Source organism: Sturnira hondurensis, unplaced genomic scaffold (genome assembly GCF_014824575.4).
Source record: "Sturnira hondurensis isolate 20B ecotype Veracruz unplaced genomic scaffold, ASM1482457v3 Scaffold0011378, whole genome shotgun sequence".
Taxonomy (NCBI): Eukaryota; Metazoa; Chordata; class Mammalia; order Chiroptera; family Phyllostomidae; genus Sturnira; species Sturnira hondurensis.
Window position 1 is genome coordinate 2,394,916 of NW_028084009.1, and position 21,872 is coordinate 2,416,787.

Consider the following 21,872-nt stretch of genomic DNA (forward strand, 5'->3'; position numbering starts at 1 on the left):
TCCCTCGAAGGGAGCGCGGGAAATGTAGCATTCTTCGCAGTACTCCCCGCACTCACCCACGGCCAGTCACCCCTGCTGCTTGCACACCAACCTCCGGCTCCAGGTCAGTAGACCATAGCCCGCTGAATCACGGCCTGCTATTTGTCAATAAAGTTTTATTGGCACACCGATACACTCCATCTGTTTAACTATTACCTATGGCTGCTTGGTTATAGTGGCAGAGTCGAGCGAATGTGCTCCAACACCACAGGTGAACAGCACAGACCAAGGTCAGCAAAGCCCCGAACATTTACCACCTGGCCCTCTACTGAAAAAGTTCACCCACGCCCCAGTGCAAGCGATGTCAAACTGAGACGCACTCATCGATCAGTTTCCCCTTTGGGATCCACGACAACCCAGCTGACAGGTGGGGAGAGGCGCCCTGCATACCTGGTCTGCACCTGCCAGAGCCCCTTAGCCGTCACTGGCTGTTCCCCACTCTCTTCAGCGGTCACCTGCCTCTTTTCAGTCTCATCCCAGCAGGGATTGCCAGCTTACTCTCCCACTTCCCAAATTGTTTTATAACAGTTTACTGGAACACAGACTTGTGCATTCTTTTTTTTTATCACCTACGTACCGCTGCCTCTGTGCTAACACCACCAAGTTCAGTCACCAAAGAGACCTCAGAGTTCTGCCATGCCTCAGATACTTACTGCCTGGTCCAGAACTCTACTGACCCTGCTCCTTGGGAACCCCAACTTACTAGGTGACACTGGGGTAGAGGGATGACCCCAGAAGTCCACATAGCTGTTAAAAGAAGAAAAGCCTTCTGAGAAGGCTGACGTCCTTCCTGTCTGTCCAAAGAGCTGTAACAGCAGAGGCGTGAGGAGTGTTTCTGTGATTCTGATCTCCTGGTTCCCACTTGAAAGGTCAGCGAGCCCCCTGCTATTGGAACAGGCACATTGACAAGGCGCAGGGCAAGCAGCAGAAAGGTGACCGTGGAGCCTGGACAACGCACCTGCCCCCAGCGCCCACACACGTTTCGGAGCCGCTGGAAACACAGTTGCGAAGCAGAGCAGTGGTTCATGCTGCTACGGTGCAGGTGGGGGGTCCTCCTCATCTATCATCTCTCCTCCTCGTGACAAAGGGACTGGACAGCGTGGACTGCCTGTCGCACGGCAGACTTCAACGGCACCAGACTTGTTCAAACAGCAAAATGCGTGACAAACGACGCTACGCACCTCTCGCTATTTGTCAGTGAGATATTCCCCAGCACACAGTCTGTAAAAGTGTGTTTTCACCTCCTTTATTCCCGTTTACCAAAACCAGAGGACCTGTTTAATCTGTTTCAAGAGCACGGATTTTACGCTTGATAGAGGGCACACGCGAATTTGTGTTAAACAGAGACTGTATTCGAAAAGATGCCACAAAGGAGAACAAACAAAGCAGCAAGTCTGGACCAATTATTATAAAGTCACTGGCACTCCACAGCCTCCTAAGTCGAGCCAACTGTACATTTACAAGAGGTTTGGAGTTTCGCTTGTCAGTTCAGTAGACACCACGTGCTTACTGCAGAGGAGGATGCTGGTCTCAGGCTGTCCCACACAGCGCCTGTCTGGAACCAACCCCAGGGCCAGCTGGGCCCCTAGTCTGTCCTTTACCAATACAAGTTACACACCTTGATTTCACAAGGCACAGTGCCGGGGGAGCTTGTGTCAGTTTGATCTTTGCTGCCACCTACAGGTCAAACTGCACTTCCGGTCGCAGCACTAGGACAGGCAGAAGTCCTGCCTGCGGTTATCATCACCTTATCACCACCAGGGCAGGGATGGAGAGGAGCGCACCGCCCCTGTCTGTGGGAGAAAAGGAGTGTTCTGCTTACACCCTTCTGCAGAGGAGTGTGCCTTTTTGTTACAAGGCAACCGATAAAAGGGACCACACAAAAACATGTAAGGCGAACATTCTCACAACTGCCACCCAGGTTGGAACTAGACCTCGCCCAGCACCCAGCCCCATCCCAGCCTTCCCCACCGTACAGACTGGTTGCATTTCGGTGCCTGTGGGGCCTGACCAGTCAAACAACTGCATCGGAGGGGGACGGGGCTTGGCGCTGCAGTCTGTCCTGAAGGAGCCATCCCCACTGGGGCGAGCGGCGCTCAGTGGACCCCCATTCGGGACAACTGGTGCTCGGGCGACTCTCGTGGAGCGGTGCCGCCTCCACAGCGCTGCTGTGACATCTGCCCTCACGCCACAGTGGCTGCAGCCACGGCCTCTGGAGGCCTACGCGGTGCGGGCAGCCATGCCCTGAGCTGGGGACTAGAAGTCCAGCTTGACGGTCTCAGCCAAAGGGCCGGGCAGCAGCACTTGCCTGGAATTCCAGAGGGTTCACTGCCCTCTTTGCGCGAATCAGAGGCACTGGCTGGGCTCCAGGGAGGCGCCCAGCTGCCCCCCGGAGACCGGGGCGCCCAGCTGCCCCGACGACGTGCCACTTTCAGGCGGGAAGGTGACCAAGTCTGAGTTCTTGCTCTCACCATGGTCACTGTGCTGCTTCATGTGGCATCTCAGAGAGTCGTCCCTGACGAAGGCAGCCCCGCAGGTCTCGCAGCGGAAGGCCCTCTGCGCCACTATGGTGGCCACGTGCGGAGAGCCGCTGTCTTGGGGCCCTTCCCTGCCCTGCGGGACCCGGTTCTCCGTCTTGGCCTCGTCCCTGTGTACCTTGTCAATGTGTTTGGCCAGGCTGCTGGGCCGCTTGGTGTCGAAGTCGCAGAAGTCGCACTTGAAGGGGCGGTCGGTGCAGTGGACCCGGCTGTGCACGCGCAGGGCGGCCGCGCTGGAGCAGGAGTAGCTGCACTCGGGACACTTCTCGGGGTGGTCGGCCTGGTGCAGCCGGCTGTGCTCCAGGAGGTCCGCCCGGTCCCGGCCCTGGAAGGCGCAGTGCAGGCACTTGAAGGTGTGCTTGATGCGGACGTGGGACTTGAGGTTGGCCTTCATGGTGCAGCGGACGTCGCAGAACTCGCACTTGAAAGGCTTCTCCCCCGAGTGCACGATCATGTGCCTTTTCAAGTCCGAGCTGATTTTGAACTTGGCGCTACAGAGCCAGCACTGGAAGGGGGTGTCCCCTAGCAACGGAAGGTGTGTTTCCATTAGAGCAGGCAGGCAACACAGAGCTCCCCCCAAACACGCGTCGGGACACTCGGCCGCAAGGAGACAGCGGGGTCTTCTGGACTCCAGCTACCTGCTAGCCTCCTAGTCACACCACCTCCCAGGTACAGCATTAGCTCACCGAATGCTCGCGAGAGTCCCGTGAGCCGGGGTACAGCCTCCCTATTTTACAGAGGGGATAACTGAGGCTCAGAGGTCAAGCTATTGATCTAAGTAGTGGGGATGTGAACCCAGGCATTGGGGCATCCAAGTCCGGACTCTTCATCAGGGTCACGTCAGTTTCGACTCTGAGCTCTCATTTACCCTGACACCCCCAAAACTGAATGTTGAAGAAGGACAAGGTGCCTACAATGTTACAAACAACTGTTCCAAACCCAGCTCAGATTTAGAAACATGCTTCCTCCAGAGTTTAAGCTAATTACATTGGGTAATTGGCTCCTGTTACTAGTGAAAGTTTCAGTTTTACAACCACAAGGCTGAATGGTATTTATAAAAGTAACACAATTCATGGCCTCAGGGGACAAATGTTGGATAGCCGGAGCCTCCCCCACACCCCTGGGGGCACTGGGAAGGGTTTTCAGGTCTTTTGGAGGTTGTTACTTTATAAACGTTGTGGGCAGTGACCACAGGCCAAGATGAGACTCTACTCACTCTACACGTGCATCCTGCACCCCCTGCTCCCACATTGCTGGCTGCGATCTTACTCCCCCCGCATTACCTTCTACACTGAGTGACAGCCTCACCACTCTTAGTCCACCAGCTTAGGCAGTTAGTTCAGAGGATTCCCTCCTCTGGTCAGAAACAGCTTCGTTCTCACATTTCAGTTCAATAACACTTGCACTCCAACCCTCGACTTTTCACGCTTTAACTAGTTGTTTGCAACATGAGAGTCAAGCTCCACTAAGTTCTTTCTTAACGTTGTCAGTGGGTTCTTTGACTTTAGGTGGAACGGCGTATAACGGAGCCAACTCTACCACAGGCTAAAGGGTTCTGCTCCCATCAACGTGGTAGTGAAACAACTGGGTATGTGGTGTCCATCAGAGCCAACTACTGCACCAGGATTGCGTCCCTCCTCTTTCAGGGTCACTGCCACACCTGGGCCAGCTGATGGTGGTGTTACTAGCACCAAGGTCAACACGGATCCTCTTTTCCTACATGCTCGTTTCGGGTCCCATTTTATCATGCACATGCCTTGACTAGATTGCATTTCTTGAGAAAAAAAGGATCTCATGATGATCTCTACTTGTCCAGTCTCTTAACTATGTGAGCATTTACTTGGAATTTCTGATTTGCTAATTCTTTTCTCTTAACCTCCTACACCAGTATCATCCCGACACTTCCCTTTATTGCAATCCCAGTTAGCTGTATTCACATATTCACACACCACATCAAATGTTTTCTCCCTTCTTTTGCTCGAGTTGGGCTTCTAGTCCCTCCACTAGAATGGGAGCTTAGAGAAAAATCTGAGTCTATTTTGCGTTCATACTTGAAATAGACACCCGTGTCTATTCTGTGTTCATACTGGAAATAGTCTGGCTGGGCATAAAATTCTACACTTGAAGTGATTTTCCAACTTCGAAGGCGCTGTTCCACGGTCCCCTAGAAGCCACTATAGTACTGAGGAGTCCCTCTCAGGTACAGCTTGCTCCAGCCACCGCCTTGGCTCTGCTTGGCACCGTGGGAGCCCTTCCACGCCCGTAGCCCCTTAGAATTACGAGATTCCTTTTCTCACTTCATTTTCTCACGTCTACTTTCTTCTCTTCCTAGAACTAGTCAGCAATCAGACATCCAGCTTCTTATTTTTCAGTTCTCCAACTCAATTTTTTTCCCCTGATCTCTTTTAAACTTTATAGCCAGCAATCCTAGTTTTCATTCACACCTCTTTGTTCTTGCTACTTTTTCCAAAGAACTCTTCTGGGTTGTGACATTTCTGCCAGTGGGCAGATAGATACCATTTAGAACGGAAACATTCTCGTCTATCACCCGAATACTCGTTAGCTCCAGGAGTAGTTACTTGTCAGACTTGGCACTTTTTATGCCATCGTTTTTCTACAAATGACGCCTCATTTATAGTTGACAGTTCGTTTAGGAAGAGTGGATTGGTGTAAGGGTTACACACGGGACAACAGATTTTACCTGCTTGGAAGTTTGGGCCACTCTGCCAACAGGCTTCAGCTTCTCTGAGCTCTGCGGCCCGCGCAGACCACGCGCCAGTTCTGAGCCCAGAACTCTCAGGGCCAACCAGAGGCTCGCCGGCCAACCGGCTCCCGGCGGTGGGGCTGCCTCCCATTTGTCTGTCGGGACAGTTTTCTTGACTCAGTTTCAGACGCCAGCATATTTCTGTCTGCTGGCCCGCTTCCACGAAGCCACTGAAAATTCTCATCTTATCAACCTCCTTCCGAGTCACCCACCCACCCCGTTTTTCTGTGCCACCGTGGGTTGGCTGGGCCTGCCAATCGACTGACCATCCTTTCAATGGCGCCTCCTCACCATGGAAAAGCTCTTTGCAAAGTCTGATTTCTAGAACTAGAAGTTCGTGATCTGCAGTGACGCTCAGCTGATTTCACTGCGTGTTTCTGAACTAACAGCTACGCAATCGGCGTTCAAGTAAAACAACCGAAACGCCTACATGACACACCGGTCACTCAAGACACCACTCTGCTTCTCGACTGCTGCGCTGGCTGCTCAACCCCCTCGCTGCGCTCTACACAGTCACGTTCGAACACCCGGCTGTCGATCTTCACGTTTTACTACAAACCACTGCCCCGGCACACGGACAAATCCACCAGCTTCACGGCCACCACCGAGACGTCAAATTTCTTAACCACCACGCACACGAAGGCGGAGACCCTGGAGACCACGCCGGGCCCCGCGGTCTCGGGGTCCGGGCCTCACCTGTGTGGGAGCGCAGGTGGACGGTGAGCTGGCTGGAGTTGCGGCTGGCGTAGGGGCACAGCTGGCACTGGTAGGGCCGCTCGTCCGAGTGGATCCGCAGGTGCTTCTTGAGGCTGCTGCTGTCCACGGCGGCGTAGTCGCACAGGTGGCACTTGTGGGGCTTCACGCTGGTGTGGCACCGCATGTGCATGGTCAGGTTGTCCTTCCGGCTGAAGCACTTGTCGCAGAACTCGCACTTGTGGGGTTTGTCTCCTTCGAACACATGAGAGAGGCAGGGTTTTACGGGTTACTCTAGAGGATGGCCACAGAGAGCGCTGACGGAAATGGTACCCTGGGCGCGCGTGCGGGCTGCCTCTTCCTGCTGCCCAAACGCCCAGACAGAGAGACACTGAAAGCTAGATGACCACTGGGGAGGTGAAAAGGCGGCCATTCCCCGATGGGTCGGAAATGATGAAGAACCCTAAGGGAGAGATTCGATAAAAGCCAGATCGGAGGAGGAAAATCACAGGCCGAACCAATCCTGTTCGGGGAAAATGGGAGTGGCCAGACAGTATTCAGGATCAGAAGTGGCAGGTCTCGGGGTCTCGCAACAGCTTCCTGGCTCACCAGTTGAGGGACCACATAAAGAAAGGTCAGGAGGACCCTCCCTTCCCCGTACCGACCTGCACGTGGCAGTCATTGCCACTCTCCCACAGCCTCCTTGCCCCCAGCTAGTAGGAAAGAGGGTGCTTAGAGAAATGCCACAAAGGCCCCGAGTAGCTTGAGATACCCTGGAAGACAGAGAACAACCCAGAACATCTTTACCTAATAGAGTGTCCCTTTGCTCCCCCACAACCCCTTCAGACTGGTCATGTCCAAATGGAAGTGTCTCCACCCAGGGACCAAACCCTCCGGGCAAGCGAGAACCAGGAAGACGTGCCTCCATCGATGTGTTCAAGGTCACAGACACGGCTGAAGGTGGGGGCTGAAGGTGGCATTTCGGCTCCAGTGCCTGTGCATGCAGCAGCTACAACTTTTGGGGGGGGGGGCGGATATGTCCAAATCAAGAACTTTTAGTTATAGAAGCAGTTTTCATTCCCATGATAATTTTCCCTCTCCTCTGTCAAAATAAAGCACGTAGTTAGATGACTAGAAGAAAGGACATTCAAAAAAAAAAGAAAAACTTAGAGGGCGGAGCTAAAGACTCTTCCAGAAGGCTGCCCAAAAGGACAACAGGAAAAGTACAAGAAAATTTAAGACGTGAAAGCCAGTTCTGATTGTACAGGAGAGAAGAGAGCAAGTGGTGAGTTCTCCGCACTGAAGACCACCTCGGGTCTTCAAGTGTCTTGTCTGGAGGCGGGGGGCCCAGTTCGGAAGCCCGGAAGGATAAGCTCTCAGAGCTTTGGGACGGGAGGCGGCTCAGGCCAGCACACGGCCCCCTCAGACCCCATGGGACGGCGGCAAGACGGGAACACGATCTGCAAAGTTCCGCAGGAATCACCTAAAGAGCCCTGCACGTGAACCAGCATTCAGCGGGAAAAGGAAAGCCAGCTGACCTCGGACAACAGAAAAAAAAGGAAGTAGATAAAAAGTGGGACATGAGGAAGTAATGAAGCGGAAGTATTGCTTCCGGACCATGAGAGAACTGACATTAAAAACAACAGCGAAACAGCACACAAAAGGGGGTCGAACTCAACCCAAGTCTAAGCGCAACAGACATAAGTGGATTCGATTTCTGTTAAAAATTTCAAAAAGTCAGCTCAACACGTTTAGGATACCTATGTAACAAACCACAGGGTGCGAAATAATAGAAAAATACCCTGGAAAGATGCTACAAGAAAGCAGGAACCCTAATAATGTTGGCGGGCAAAATAAGAATCGTGATGGAAGCCACTAGAAATGTCTTGGTAAAGAGACAAAACTCACCCAGTAGACGGGGCTCAAACTGTTAGGAGTCTAACTGGCCTCACAGAAGGTTTTCAGAAAAGTCAGCTTGAAAGTTGCAGGACACATTTTAAAAGTTTCTGTTCCGGAATCCACACCCAATCACAAACCTCCTACGGTGGGCACGAGAGCACGCACCAAAGCCGACAGTCTACCGCTTTCAAGAAGCAAGTGTATGGGCTCAAATTCATTTTTTAATGCGAGACTGAAAGCAAGTGCACCAGGAGGAATCAGTGGTGATTACGGTCCTTGGTCAACAAAACCGAAACTGGCTGTGAAAAGGGGCAGCCTGCTCAGAAAGAGAAGGTCCCACGGGAGCAGGGCTGTCGCCTGGGGCCAGGCAATTCTCTGCTGGGGACTGTCCTGTGCACTGCGTAGCAGCCTTGACCATTCCCACTAGACGCCCCCGTGGTGAGAGTCCAGTCTGCAATGACCCTGTGGAGGGAGGGGTGTCAAGTTGCACCTGGCTGAGGACAGCAACATGGCCAAGAGAAAGGGCACCAGAGACACAGTCAACCACAACTGTTAGGTAGAACGTCACCCCAGTAAATTCAGAAGACTCAATAAAACGGATGGCGGTGCAGGAAGATATCAAGTTACCCAGTGAAACGGGTAAGGGCCACCTAAAAAGTCGCCAGACGGGAGGTGCACCCAAAGCAAGCTGTTCGCCGTTGCGTTGCAGCGTTCACCGCCCTTCTTCCCCGAGGGCTGTGCCTCCCTGTCCGAGTGAGCGCAGGCTCAGCCGTGTGACGCACCCTGCCCACCGACCCACGAGCAAAACCGATGAGTCGCTGCGAGGACAGTGCTGTGACGGACCAGGGCACCATCTGCCACACTCACTGCTCTCGCCCAAGATGACCATCACACTCCGGATCAGGGGCTCTTCTAGTGGGACTTGCAGGTAAACTTAAGACCCGGAATGGGACATGGTTCCATTTCTGTTGCTAAAACCTGTAGCACTTCCTCCCATTTGGAATGCAGCCAACAGACCGCACCAATGGTGGAACAGACACGAGCCACGAACATCCATGACACTGCACTTTCCGCAGTTCTCAAAGGGTCGTTCATGTTCACTACGGCCCCGCAAGGAAGGGCACCAGCAGACCGGCCCCGAGGACCCAACGTGGAGCTTCTCGGTGCTACCCCTGTGTATCCCAACAGTGTGCTGGTGGGCAGGGTGGCGTTGGAACACAGATTCCCACCCCCAGCTTTGAGACACTGTTGACAATGTAACACTGTAAGTTGAAGGTAGACAACAGGATGACTTCGTATCTGTGCACATGGAGAAGTGATTGACCTGATTGTGGTTTACACCTCCATCACCTCCGTCTCACCTTTTTTGATGGTGAGAACATTTCGAATCTACTCTCTCAGCAACTGTCACACAGGTAACACACAATATGGTCTTGTTAACTACAGACGCCGCGCTGCACCTCGGATCCCTGGAACTCACTCATCTTGTAACTGAAGTTTGTGCCCTTGGACCAGTATCTCCCCATTTCTCAAGCTGAACTTGTAAAAACAAAGAGTAGGACAGGGTTTCTGGACAGGGCCTGAGAATCTGCATCTCGAATGCGCTCCCAGGGGAGGCTGACCTCTCTGGTCTTTCCCACACTTCGGGTCGCCAGGGCTTAGTGTATTGAAATACCACACATTTAACACTTTGACAGCAACTGCACTGAGATGTCATTTTTAATGTCATTTTAAAAACGTGGGTAAAATTCTGGGAGGGTCCGTATGCTTGACGAAGCTGCCAGGAGTCCGCAGCAGACAAAAGGTCAAGAATGCCTTTATCTGGCGTGTTCCTGATTCCAGACAGAGGTTGTCCCACCCTCAGGCACGGAGCTGTGGCAGACCTGGGGGTGGGGACACGCTGGGGACGAGCAGGGCCCTAGTCACAGCCTAATCTACACTCCATCGGCCTCTGAAAGAAGTCACAATCGCAGCGAGGACTGTGGGTGTGTTCTATCAAATTTCCTCTAACTGCGTCCACATTCCATCACTGTTTAGTAACACAGCAAGAATGAAAAAAAAAAGCCTCAACTCACTTTGTGCGAGATTACCTTGCAAATCGATGCCAGGTGAAATTATATAGTGACATTAAAAACAGAAACATTCCAGTCCATCCCCTTCAGGAGGCTAGATAAATCCCACAGGACCATCTTCAAGGAGCAAGGCATTCAACCACCATTCCTGATAAAAGATGGTGACATCAGAGCACTCCTCTGAAAGACTAAGAGAAGGATAGCTCGCTCTCCCTGCTACTGCTCAGCCCAGACATGGAGACCAAGACACTCAAGGTCAAGTGGGAATACAAACAGTGGGAAATTCAGAATAGAACAATTAGAGTAAATGAGGGGATAGCAAGGGGGACTGGAGAGAACCCTCAAATTCTTTTGCAAGTGGCTTTGCGTCCATCAGTGCTCCATCAAGCTTCTCCCCATGACCACACTCCGAGTCTGGAGGTGGGGAGGTGGGGAGGTGGGGAGGCAGGGTGTGGCGAGGGTCGAATAGAATGCCAGGTGACACATGGTGTCCTGACTCACTGTTACTACAGCCCGCCTGACCAAGAAAAAAAAATCATGTTGATGCTGCGTTTCGTTTTATCATGCATGGGCTTTTCATGTGAGTACGGGCGTTGATATTCCTTCCCACTGGGTCGTCTGGGGTCACGTAGGACTATGACACATGATACACACATACATATGTGTAGGAGTACATATGTGGGCTGAAGATTCACCCTGCCCTACGTGGCAGATTTCTTCTTGTGGGACATTTGTCTGAACTTGGTGTCTTCTTGTAAGTTTTAACTTTAGTCACATTAGTCTGTCTTTGCAGTTTTAACTGTCTACTTATACCACATGTATGCCCCACATTTCCCAATACGTTAGAGACTTCCACATCTAACGTCCTTCCTGCCCTTGGCATTGGTGAATGACGAGGGAAGAGGCAATGACCTTCGTCCTGCACCGAGCCTCCGCGCTCACCCATGCCTCCTCCAACCCCAGGTGCGGCCTTACGTTCGCACACACAGGTCTGTTTCTGGAATCTGTTCCGTGTTTGTTCCTTGTGGTCGCTACTCACACTGTTCGCATTACAGCTTTGCAGTGTTTCAGTTTCTGATAAAGCAAAGGCCTTGCTGCCCAGGGTGTCTGGCACTTTTGTGCCTTTCTTTTCTCTTCCAGATGGATTTTACTCTCCGGAAGGCGGGCGGGATTGGGGTACGGAAGGAGAGGAGGCGGAAACCCTCATCTGTTATGGTTGGCTTTCATACAATACCACATAGCCACCTTTGAGTGGGATGGCTTAAAAATTTGAAAGGAGGAGCAATATATATTCAATGTATAAAGTTACGAGAAAATGGATGCTGTTTTAAACCTATCTGGAGATATTTTACTGTTTACACATTGATTTTTCTCTATTTTCTTGCCTAAGATTTTTACCTGGCAAAAAACAGAAATAAAGCCTTTTCTATCCTGTTCCTCCTCCTCACTGCTTCTATTGTGTATTTGAAAGTTTAACTTTTTTCCCTCATCCAGGAAAAAAGCCTCGCATTTAAGATATAAATATATCTATATATGTACACACACACACACACACACACACACGACTTTAGAATACAGGTAATAAAAAGACCGAATCCAAGTTCAAGGCCTGATTTTCCCACACTCCCCAAGGAAAGCCGTGGGCAAGCCGAATCCAGGCACACAGACGCCTGTCCTCAGCTACTCCTGTACCTCTGCCTGTGGCACCTGACCTCTCCGGTCCTCGAGAAGCAGTCTGGGGGTCCTTGAGACTCTTTGGGAAGAGTCTGCGGTCAACAGTACTGTCACACTCCCACCACAACAGGCTTTGCCTCGTCCATCGTGGACAATGTCACTGACGCAGGAGCAAGGGCGGGCAGGTATGCTGGTACCTCAGCCCTCAGGGCCTTCACAGCCCCGTCTCCCAGGGAACGAAGGCGGGGGGCCAATCTCACCATCTGATTCAATCTCTCCCCCAGACAGGCCCTCTCAACGTCCTGTGTGATGACACGGGAAGTTTGCAGAAGCAGCTTCTGCATGCAACCCACTGGTTGTCTGAGAACGAGTGTGATGGGGGGTGGGGGAGGTCACACTGCCCACCGTACCCAGGCGGCACCGGTTTGACAGGGACAATGGACAAACTGTGGTTTTTCCCAGATCTGCGATTCAGCAGAATCAGCTACGGGAGGCTGTCACTTCAAGGAGAGTGGCCAGTACTGCATTGGTGACACGTGAGCTCTGAATGGGAACAGCAGGGCTGCACAACACAGACCTGCTTCCTGGTTCTTTAGTTTTTGGTGTTTTTTTAAAAAATGAGATTGGTAATATTAACAGAAGAGATTTTTTCCTGTGGTACAGAGTGGCATTTGGAAGAATTACCTAAGCTGGTGAACCAGTGTTTTCCAAATGACCAGCGCGTGGCACTTTGCACAGTAGGTCAGAAACGGAGCTTGGGTAAGTGCACGCAAAGCGGAAAAGAGACCCGTGGATTCTAACTTCACAGTCTGAAAAGTTTACAGATCTGCGGCTGCAGATTCTACTCAGCAACTCCTCGTCAAGAAACTACCACCTGCTGTGTTGGGACACGGAACCACAGAATAATTGTCTGAGAACGATCCACACAGCCCTCCACCTCCAATAACACACGGGGTGGGGCACAAGCAGGTCTGCAGTGGCTCGTGTGGAAAAGAACACGATTAGTAAATAACGGCACGAGAACGAACTCTGTTTCCCGCACCCACAGCTGTGAACCTGTTTTTGTCCACTCTGCACGTGAGGCCAGGTGTTCTTCCCAGGCGTCAACCAAAATGACAGAATAGTGGACAGGAACAGCTGTGAGCATGCAGCCAACTAGGAAACAAGACAAGAGAGACCTGTGAAGGTATGAACAGTGCCACTTTCTGGTTTGGAATAGAACAGGCTTACTGTTATTTTGAAGTGAATAAATACTTTAAAGTTTCGGATGGCTAATGTTGCAACTATAGATAAAATAAAATAGTGGGTTGAGAACCACTGCTCTACTTATTTGGCAAAGATGCGGGCTCCAGTCTTTTTTTTTTTTTAAGATTTTATTTATTTACTTTGAGAGAGAAAGGAAGAGAGGGAGAAAGAGGGATAGAAACATCAGTCGGTTGCCCCTGGCAACCAAGGCACACGCCCTGACCAGGGATCAAACTGGTGACCTTTTGCTTTGTGGGATGACGTCCAGCTGAGCCACATGGGTCAGGGCAAAACTCAAGTCTTCAATGGCCACCAAGAGGCCTTGGCTGGGTGGCTCAGTTGACTGGGGCATCATCCCATACAGCAAAAAGGTTGCAGGTGTGACCCCCAGGTAGGGAACACACCTAGGCTGAAGGTTTGAGCCAGCAACTAATGGGCGTTTCTCTCTCTCTAAAAACCAATCAACATATCCTCAGGGGAAGATTTAAAAAATAAAGATCGCCTAGCCCTGGCTGGTGTGGCTCAGTGGACTGAGTGCTAGCCTGTGAACCAAAGACAGGTCACGCACACACATGTGGCCACCCTGCCTCCCACTCGCAGCTCAGGGACACCCTTTAGCTATGTCAGTCTTCTTCCTTGGTAAGACAACCTTCTCATTGTAGCTGTGCACTTGGCCATGTGGATTCAAGGCTTCGTTAGCCCATGTGACGTGTGTAAACATCTAGGGTGTGTCTTCGAGGTTGGCAGTATGCCATCTCAGACTGTGCCGGCCGGGGACAGCTGCATCGTTGGGGTGTCTGAGCAATAAAGTAAGAGCCCGAGTCCCGGAAGCCGGGGGCCAGCCACCGCACTTAACTTGGGCCCGTTGCAGGATGGAGGTGCGTTGGTGTTAAAAGCCACCCTTAGTTGGATCACACTATGTCACTAATCGCAAGGGACTAATCTCCTGGGTCACGTCCTAAGGGAGAGATGCTGTGAGGCCCCAGTCCCCTCTCCTATTTTTACTGGCTAGGAGACTCAGAACTGGAGGAGTTGCCTCGGACCCAGAGAAGGGGCCTGAGCACACGTCTGTTAAAGGAGCCATCGGTCCACACCCCTCACTTCGTGTACCCACCAAGGACAGGGCCTTGCCTACCCCCACCATGCTCTGTGTTACTCCAACAAAACACTATTAATCCAGCTGCTGCGTCTCTTTCTAGGTCCACCCTGGCATTTAGGGCCTGATAATTCTCCTGAAAGTGGCTGCCTGTGCGCACTGTAGAATTCCAGCAGCACTTTTGGCTCCTGCCCACTAGATGGCGGTAGCACAGCCACAGTGGAGAACCACTCAAAGGGCCAGGTTCAAGAGTCTCATCTTCATTCAAATGGCTCCTGCAATTCGCAGGACACTGTCATCCCAGAAGCCTTGTCTTTCAAGGTGAGGATCAACCATTCCTTTTGCTAAGAGCCTTTTCACAGTCCACCCTTCCCGGGAAGAACTGACCCTTTGTTCTCTTATTTCCACATCACCACGCCCCCTGTCCAGAAAGCTGTCTTAATGGTGGAGCTGCAGCGTTTGTTTGAGCTGGGCATGTTGCTGCCCTTCTCATAACCATTTCCCAGTCCCCCCCCAGCCCCCACCCCCACCAATGCTTTATGTGGCCAGTGCTAGGTTCAGCTCGTAGCTCACTGGCCACAAGGTTTGCTGCTTCTGAGGCAAGAGGGAGGGAGGCTGGAGCCCCTTCCCCTCCGTGTCCCCTTTCCACTGGTTAAGGAGTTGACCTGGAGATGAAGCGCTCCATTAAGGATGACAGAGCCAGCTTTAAGAAGCTGCGGACTGCTGGCTTCTTAAACTGTACCTGGGAGAAATAAACCTGGTAACGTTGAAGCCACTTAGTTTGGTTTCTGTAAGAGCCAACAGACCGGTATCCTAACTCACACAGCCCAGCACAGGTCTACACTAGAGACCAAGGTTGGCCAAGTTCTGTAAAAAGCCAGAGGGTAAGTATCCCGGATGGGCGCACCACACCGCCTCTCTACCAGCGGCTCAATAATGCCACTGTAGGACCACTGTGCTGGGACCCTGGCTGCAGGTCAGGGAGTCCCTTCACACCAGGACATCTTCTCTCCCTGTCCCCAGAGCTGGTTGTGGCTGGGAAGGCACCTTTCAGAGGCAACCTCTTCTCTAAGGTTACTACAGCCACAGGCCTTGTGCAGCCCGCCCTCTGACCACCTCTCCAACTTCATCTCATGCCTGTTTAAGAAAAGGGGGGGGAACCCCCACCTCAGGAAATTTCTGAGGAGCAGACTAGCTGATCAGTTCTGGATAAAGGTTTCTCATTAAGACATTGGCTGGATCTGCAATAATGTGAAGGCTGGACTAGGGATGGAGGGTCTGTGTTCAAGTTCATGCACCATCTGGTACTCAATTTTGCTCCTTCCGAGCCCTTGCACCTACTGTTCCCTCTGCCTGGCATGCTTCCTTCTCTCCCATCTTTTATACTTCAAGTCGAGATTCTGTTCTTCAGAAAGGTCTTTCACGAGCAGCCTAGGTCAAATGCCTGTTATAATACAGGTTCCTTAGCAGTTTCTCCTTACCTGTGGGTTGCCATTTTTGCCTGTTGGACCAAGTCTTATGAGTCAGAGACAGTCCTCTGTCCTGCTCACCACTATACGCCCGCTATTTAATTCAGATCCCCTCCCCAACACCCTCAGTATTTCTGGTTTTTGACACTGAAGTTCTGAGCAAACGAACAAACACCTACCCGTGTGGATGCGCAGGTGGCGGTCCAAGTCTTTCATGCCATGCACAGTTCTGAAGTGGCAACCTGGAAGGGAGAGAAAAAACCCAGCGCTTCTTAGAATGTAACCTCGGAAACGGAGACGCAAGTATGAATGGAGGTTCTGGTGAGTCCCACGCTGAGCCCTGGAGGCCACGGGACCCACAGAGGATGTTCCCGGGCTCCATGCGCAGAGAAGCGCAGCGAGTCGGTGAGCAGGTCCACGGGGGCCGCCTATGGCACCTGGAGGCGAGCTCCTGCGTGCGCTCTACCTGGGTAGCAGCAGTTGAATGTCCTCTCTCCCAGGGTGGCCGTCTGTTCCTTTGACTCCGAGGGAGGAGCCGTGACTGCGGCTTTCTGCGGGTCCCTGTTGTCGGTGGAGGGGCAAGGTGGTTTCGGAGCATCACCATCTACTTCTGAGGCTGAAATGGAGACAAAAAGAACTGTTGCTGGACTTCTCAAATACAGCCACCATGGCAAAGCTTGTAACAGAGCAGGTGCATGCGCCCTTCACCACCTCTCCAGAGAGACAAACACACACTGAAAACCCACCGCCTCGCACATTCTGGTCTCACAAAGAGTCACCTTCCTCTAATGACCCATTTCCAGGAAATGCTGGGGACAAATGGAACAAGGTAAAATGACAGGGACGAGCCTGGCAAGATCCAGATCATGAACCTTTGCAAAAGCGCTCCTCGGAGACCTAGTTTGTCCGGCCGTTTCTGGTCCATCCCGGACCAATATTTTATAAGAGGAAATAAACACAAATGACGAGAAAAGCTGCAATAAGACAAAAATAGAAGCCCCGACGTTCCTCTCAGCTGAAACAGAAAGCTGTGTCGTGGGGACGTCGGGTTAGTTTTAAATGCTCACTCTCCACGTCTGAGCTTGTTTCGGCTCGAGTCAGGATCAGGCCACAGACGCACCTGAACCCTCGCTGCTCGCCAGGATGGAAACGCAGGTGTTTCAACCCCGAATGTGAAAAAAGGAGGGAAAACCAGGGGCTAAAGGGCCTGACGTGATGGCCTATCCTACTGAGATTTGGGTTCTGATTTAAAACATACCGCAAAACCATTTAAGACAGTGAGATGCTGAATACTAACTGCAAGTTTCTGTGATGGACTTTTTTTTTTAAGGCGTGAGGATGAAATTAGAATTTTTAAAACTTTCTCCTAGTTCGGGGATGGATATCTACAAGCTGCATATATGTCTGATTTGCTTCAAAATAATCCAGGGCAGGGGACAGCTGTATGGAGGGAACAAGACTGGGCAGGTGTCATTCATTGCTGAAGCCCAGCTCCAGGTCCCTGGGAGCCCAGGGCGTCCTTCTGTCTATTTGCAGTAACGTTGAACCTTGTAAAATCGCTGTTTTCACAGGCCCAAGTGGTCGGACAAATAATTTCATATGGTTTGATCTAATAGGTAGTTTTAAGAACTCCCGTAACAAAGATTAAGTAGTCCTAAAGAGGAGCTCTCCATGGCTGAAGTCCTTAAAAAAAAATCCGGACTAATTTCTGCATCACGGGCCGAGGTCCGGCACTTGCTGTTTGCCCCAGCTACAGGAGGTCGATTCCACTTTCCTTCAGCGTGTTGTCAGGGAAAGAAGCACGAGTTGCATGCGGCACACTGTGAGGGCTTCCACTCTAGGCACAGGGCTTGCTTCGCCCCAATACTAGCTGTGTGCTTACTGGCAGCTCACGGAGCCACTCACCCAGCTGTGAAAAGGAGCCGCTGCCCAGTCTCAGGCTGCAAAGAGGTGGACGATGTAAACACTCAGCACAGTGCCCAGGCTGGGTCATCACACGCTTGAGGGAGGAAGGGCCGCAGCCAACACACCCGAGCAGGCCCGGTGCAGGAAGCCCCTTAGGAACAGGGCCTGAACAAGTGATCCAGTCCTGTGGTTCACAACTGGGGTCCTTCTGTCCCCAGAGAACATCTAGCAATGCCTGGAGACACTTCTGACGGCCAGGCCAGGATCACGTGCGTGGTAATGGCATCTAGTGGGTAGAGGCCAGGGATGTTGCTGAACACCCTACAATGCCCCAGATGCCCCCATACCTGGATAAGCACCATCTGAATTGTGGGTTAAATGTGAATTCCCAGGGGGGTGGGTAAGGGTGGATCCCAGAAACCTGCCCCTGAAAGCACTGCCCAGGTGACTGTCATGGGGCTCCAGACGGATGGCAGTCAAAGGGTGGTCACACAACACTGACACCAGTGTGACTGACAGCTGGTTGGCAAAGCAGAACCTCAGGCCCACCCCCGGCTCCGTCCCCTTGCGGAAGCAGGCTGCACTTTAACAAGGTCCCTAGGGGATCCCTCCGCACGCGCCCGGAGAAGCACAGCTCCAAGCGCCACTTCTGCTTCTCCTGCGCCTGCACATCACACCGGCATCACCCAGAGGGCTCGTTAAGAGACACAAGTGTCTGGGCCCCACCTCTCTCAAGTTCCCAATCCAGTAGGTCTGGAGTGGAGCTTGGAATTTTTCTGACAAGTTCCCAGCTGATGCTGCCAGTCTGGGGACCACACTTTGGGGACTTCTGCACTGTGAGGATGGAAACTGACTCGGAGGAGACGCTCAAGTTCTCAGCTGACTAGGACTCACAGTTATCACATCTGAAGGTCATCACTATGCCCTTCAAAGGAAAACCTTGTCGTACCTAGAATTCCCATTTAAAAAGAAACCCCTCAAACTCTTGAGTGTCTTAACCTCACAGAAACCAAGAGATGGAAAAGCTGAAATCTAAGTGAGAGGTTGTACAGCACAGTAGTTCCTGGAATGGACTGGGAAGCCAGCTAGTAAGTTTCAAATTCCAGTTCTATCATTTATTTATTACCTGTGTGGCCCTAGGTGCGTTAACTAAACTTCACTGGCCCTCAGTTGCCACATCTGCAAAATGGGGATGTAGCCCCTAACTTGTAGGTTTACGTGAAGATCACTAAATTTAGCATCCATGAAAGAACCTAAGCCAGCACATTGTAAACACCATGCGTTTTCTTCACTGGTGTGTATACACGTGAGCTGACAGAGTCTTGGGAGAAGAATATGCACTGCACAAACTGCAAAACCAGGCGGTCGGGAGACAGATGGGTTACAGGTATCAGGAAACTGTGTCCCATAGGTATCCGGGGCCACCCAGGTAGAATGTAAGGGCGGGGCTCTCCTTCTCTAGACAGATCCAGGGAAGCCCACTCTCTCCTGGGGAAGGTATCCAGGTGGCGCTGGGGCAGACACCTTTCTGTGCGTAAAGGAGGGGGCATGTTGGACAGAACCCGCTTTAACAGTGGGTGCTTTCCAGCCCCTTGAGAAACTGCAGATGCTCATTGTGTAAGGCTGTTTCCCTGCCCCTGAGTTACTTTACTTTTTACTGGTGGGGATCAACCCCTCCCTGTCCATGAACTTGCTCGGTGACACCTCCTCCCAAAGCTCCTCTGGCTGCATAGCCATTTCCCAGAATGGCCCAAAGATGGGGGGGGGGGCAAAGCTCTGGCTCAGCATCACAGACTAAAATACAGGTGGAAAACTCATTGGCTGTAAACCTGCGATTTCTCTGCACTGGTGGCCGGTGTTGAGGCGCGTGTGTGTGTGTGTGTGTGTGTGTGTGTGGGGCATGATTCTGATTGTTCCCTGCTCCCACAGGGGGCACCCCAGGAATGCACAATGCAAAACACCCTCCCCAAGGCCTTCAAGCCTAGGACCTGTGCTGTTTGCAGGAATAAAAAGTAGCCCGCAGCAGGAACTTCGAAAAACAGTGTGGGGTAATTCGGGAAGTCTTCAATAATCACTTCCCCCCACCAAAGAGTCAACATCCCCAATAACTCCCTAATTCCCTTCGGAGGATCAGCGGGAGCCCAGGCCCCCCGCTCCAGGACAATTCAGGTCCAAACCAGCTGTCCCGTTCAGGGCTCTGGGCAGGAGTGGTAGTTATGGTGGGTTGGTTATGGCAATTCAGGCTGCCCAAACTATTCAGGAGTGGCGGGGCTAAGCTTTTGGCCCTCCGCCACCTCCTTTGGTGTGGTCAGCTCTGTCCCCGCTGCCGAAGGCTCACTTCTCGGAGAGGAGACCCAAGACCCTTCCCCGCTCCCACAGGAAAATGTAGGGAAGGGGAGAAGATAGTGGAAACTCCTCTCCCCACTTCCTTCGTAAGAAAAGGTGTCAGCTAACCACGGTGGGGGGAGGGGAGATCAAGTAGGAAGCTCCGCCGTCTCAATCTGAGTGCAAGTGAATCAGACGGCGAAGCGCTTTAGAAATGCAGATTCCGGACCTCACTCCACCCCGGACATTCCAAGGGGTGGGGAGGCGGGCGCCAGAGAGCAGCCGTTAAAATTCGACCAGTAAGCAAAACTCCCGACCCTCCGGCACTTTAGAATTGGTGTCAGCAGGGGCCACAGGGTGAGAAGCACTTCCCCGGGCTGTTAGGGTAGCGGTGGGTCTTTCTGCTTTGCCCTGACCTCCTCAGCCACGTGGTGTCCGGGGGAGCCCGCTAACTCTTAACCATGGCACGGCCCTCCCCGGCATCCCCTCCCCCTAACAGCTCCATTTCTCTAGGGTAAAACGCAAAGTCCACGGGGATCCCCTAGGGACCCCACCACCTCTCGGACCTCATCCGAGTCGCTGCAGGTTTCAGCCCGCGGACGCCCTCGCCAATGCACTTGCTGATCCCTCGGTCTGGAACGCGCTTCCCTGAAGCCATCTCCAGGGCTCTCTGCTTCACAACCTTCGGTTTCACTCGACGGTGCCCTCCTCGGTGAGGCCTGGCTTGGACAAAGCATTTTAAAGGCCCGCCTGTCTTCAGGCCTCATATCTCGCCACCGCTCCCCCCGCTCCCCGCACTGCTTCCATGTTCCCCCAGCGCGCACCCCTAAACACTGAACACTCCACGGCTCTGGCTCCTCCGCCCCCTCTCTCGTCCCTACTGGGCCAGGAGCTGCTCCAGGAGAGCTGGAATTTTGTCCTCCTAGTTTGCTACTGTCTCTTTCCAGCACTCAGCCCAGTGTACCCGCCGAGGCCCGGCCCTTTCTCAGACATTTCTCCATCCCCTAGAAGGTGGTCCTGCGCGCCGGTCTCACTGCCTACTCTCCAGGCGCTTGGCCCCAGCCCAGCGCCAGGCAGCTCGGGGACCCGAGTTCTGACACGCCCGGAAGACAGACTGGGAAGGGGTCTCGGAGCATCCTGGCAGCGTGTTTAGGAGCTGGACCGCCGTTTACAAGCGTTTGTGGGGAGCGGCTGGAGAGGTCCCCGCGGAGAGTGGAATAATTTACCCAAAGGAGGTGAATTTACAAGGTGGGGGGAGAGCTCGGGGGCGCCGAGGTCCAAGCGCCAGGGCTCAAGTTGAAAGCTTCATCCGCCCTTCCACGCCTGGTGCCGGGACCTCGCACTCGCGCGAGTCCGGAAACCCCGGAGAAACGGCGCCCAGCCCCAGGGCGGGGCGACCCCAGCGCTACTCACCCGGCCCCCCGACCACCTCGCCAGCCGCCTCCGCCGGTTCCCGGCGCGCGGGCCGCGGCTCCTCGCAGTGGAGGTGCTGGGGCTTCGTCTGCTTGCGCCGCGACATGGCGTAAGGATCCGGGCTCCCGGCAAGTCCCTGCGAGTGGCCTGCTTGGTACAGCCAATTCCCGGAGTTCGGAAATTACACCCCCTCGGCCCGAGCGCGCATGTCTTGGCAATTCTGCTCCGCAGCGGAGCGGGGCGATTTATCACGAGTCCTGACGGCTGATTGGCCCAGAGCCAAGGCCTCGGGGTCCTGGGGCAACGCGGTCCGGGGCCTCGCCGCCCACACAGACCCGGAGCTCGTCGGAAATGCAGACGCTCGGGCGCCACCCTAGCCTCGCTGCTTCAGAATCTGCATTTTAACAAGCTCCCCAGGTGATTCGGGTGCACGTTCAAGTTTGAGAAACCATGTCTGCATTTTAACAAGATCCCCAGGTGATTCGTGTGCCCATTAAAATTTCAGAAGCACAGCTCTCCTCCAACTTTCATGTGCGCGGGAATCGCTGGGGATCTCGTTAAAATGCAGATTCTGACTCAGTGGGTCTGGGGTGGGGGGCCCCGAGCTTCCGGGCGATGCCCGGGCGGCCGCTGCGGAACGGGCCGCGCTTTCGCGTTCGGACTTAATTGGCCCGCACTGCAGCCCGGGCACTGGGGTTGTCGTCTTTACAGCTCCCCAGGTCGTCCGGAGGGGCAGCTCGG

At 53.0% G+C, this 21,872-nt stretch overlaps 1 protein-coding gene across 2 annotated transcripts in view; it reads right to left on the reverse strand.

Annotated features, from left to right (window-relative positions):
* Window positions 1-1,369: 1,369 nt before the first annotated feature.
* The window catches only part of ZFP64 (ZFP64 zinc finger protein), a 65,915-nt gene continuing 45,412 nt past the window's right edge, over window positions 1,370-21,872 (reverse strand). Inside the window, exons 1-5 of one of the 2 annotated variants that reach the window (XM_037059916.1) lie at window positions 21,132-21,587; window positions 15,955-16,104; window positions 15,668-15,730; window positions 6,037-6,288; window positions 1,370-3,098 (exon numbers count right to left, since the gene is read on the reverse strand). In XM_037059916.1, the coding sequence (XP_036915811.1) occupies window positions 2,386-3,098; window positions 6,037-6,288; window positions 15,668-15,730; window positions 15,955-16,104; window positions 21,132-21,237 (1,284 nt within the window). In that variant the 5' untranslated portion in view covers window positions 21,238-21,587 and the 3' untranslated portion in view covers window positions 1,370-2,385. Of the gene's footprint in view, window positions 3,099-6,036; window positions 6,289-15,667; window positions 15,731-15,954; window positions 16,105-21,131; window positions 21,588-21,872 lie in introns of those variants that run through there. The other variant, XM_037059915.1, reaches the window with a different exon arrangement.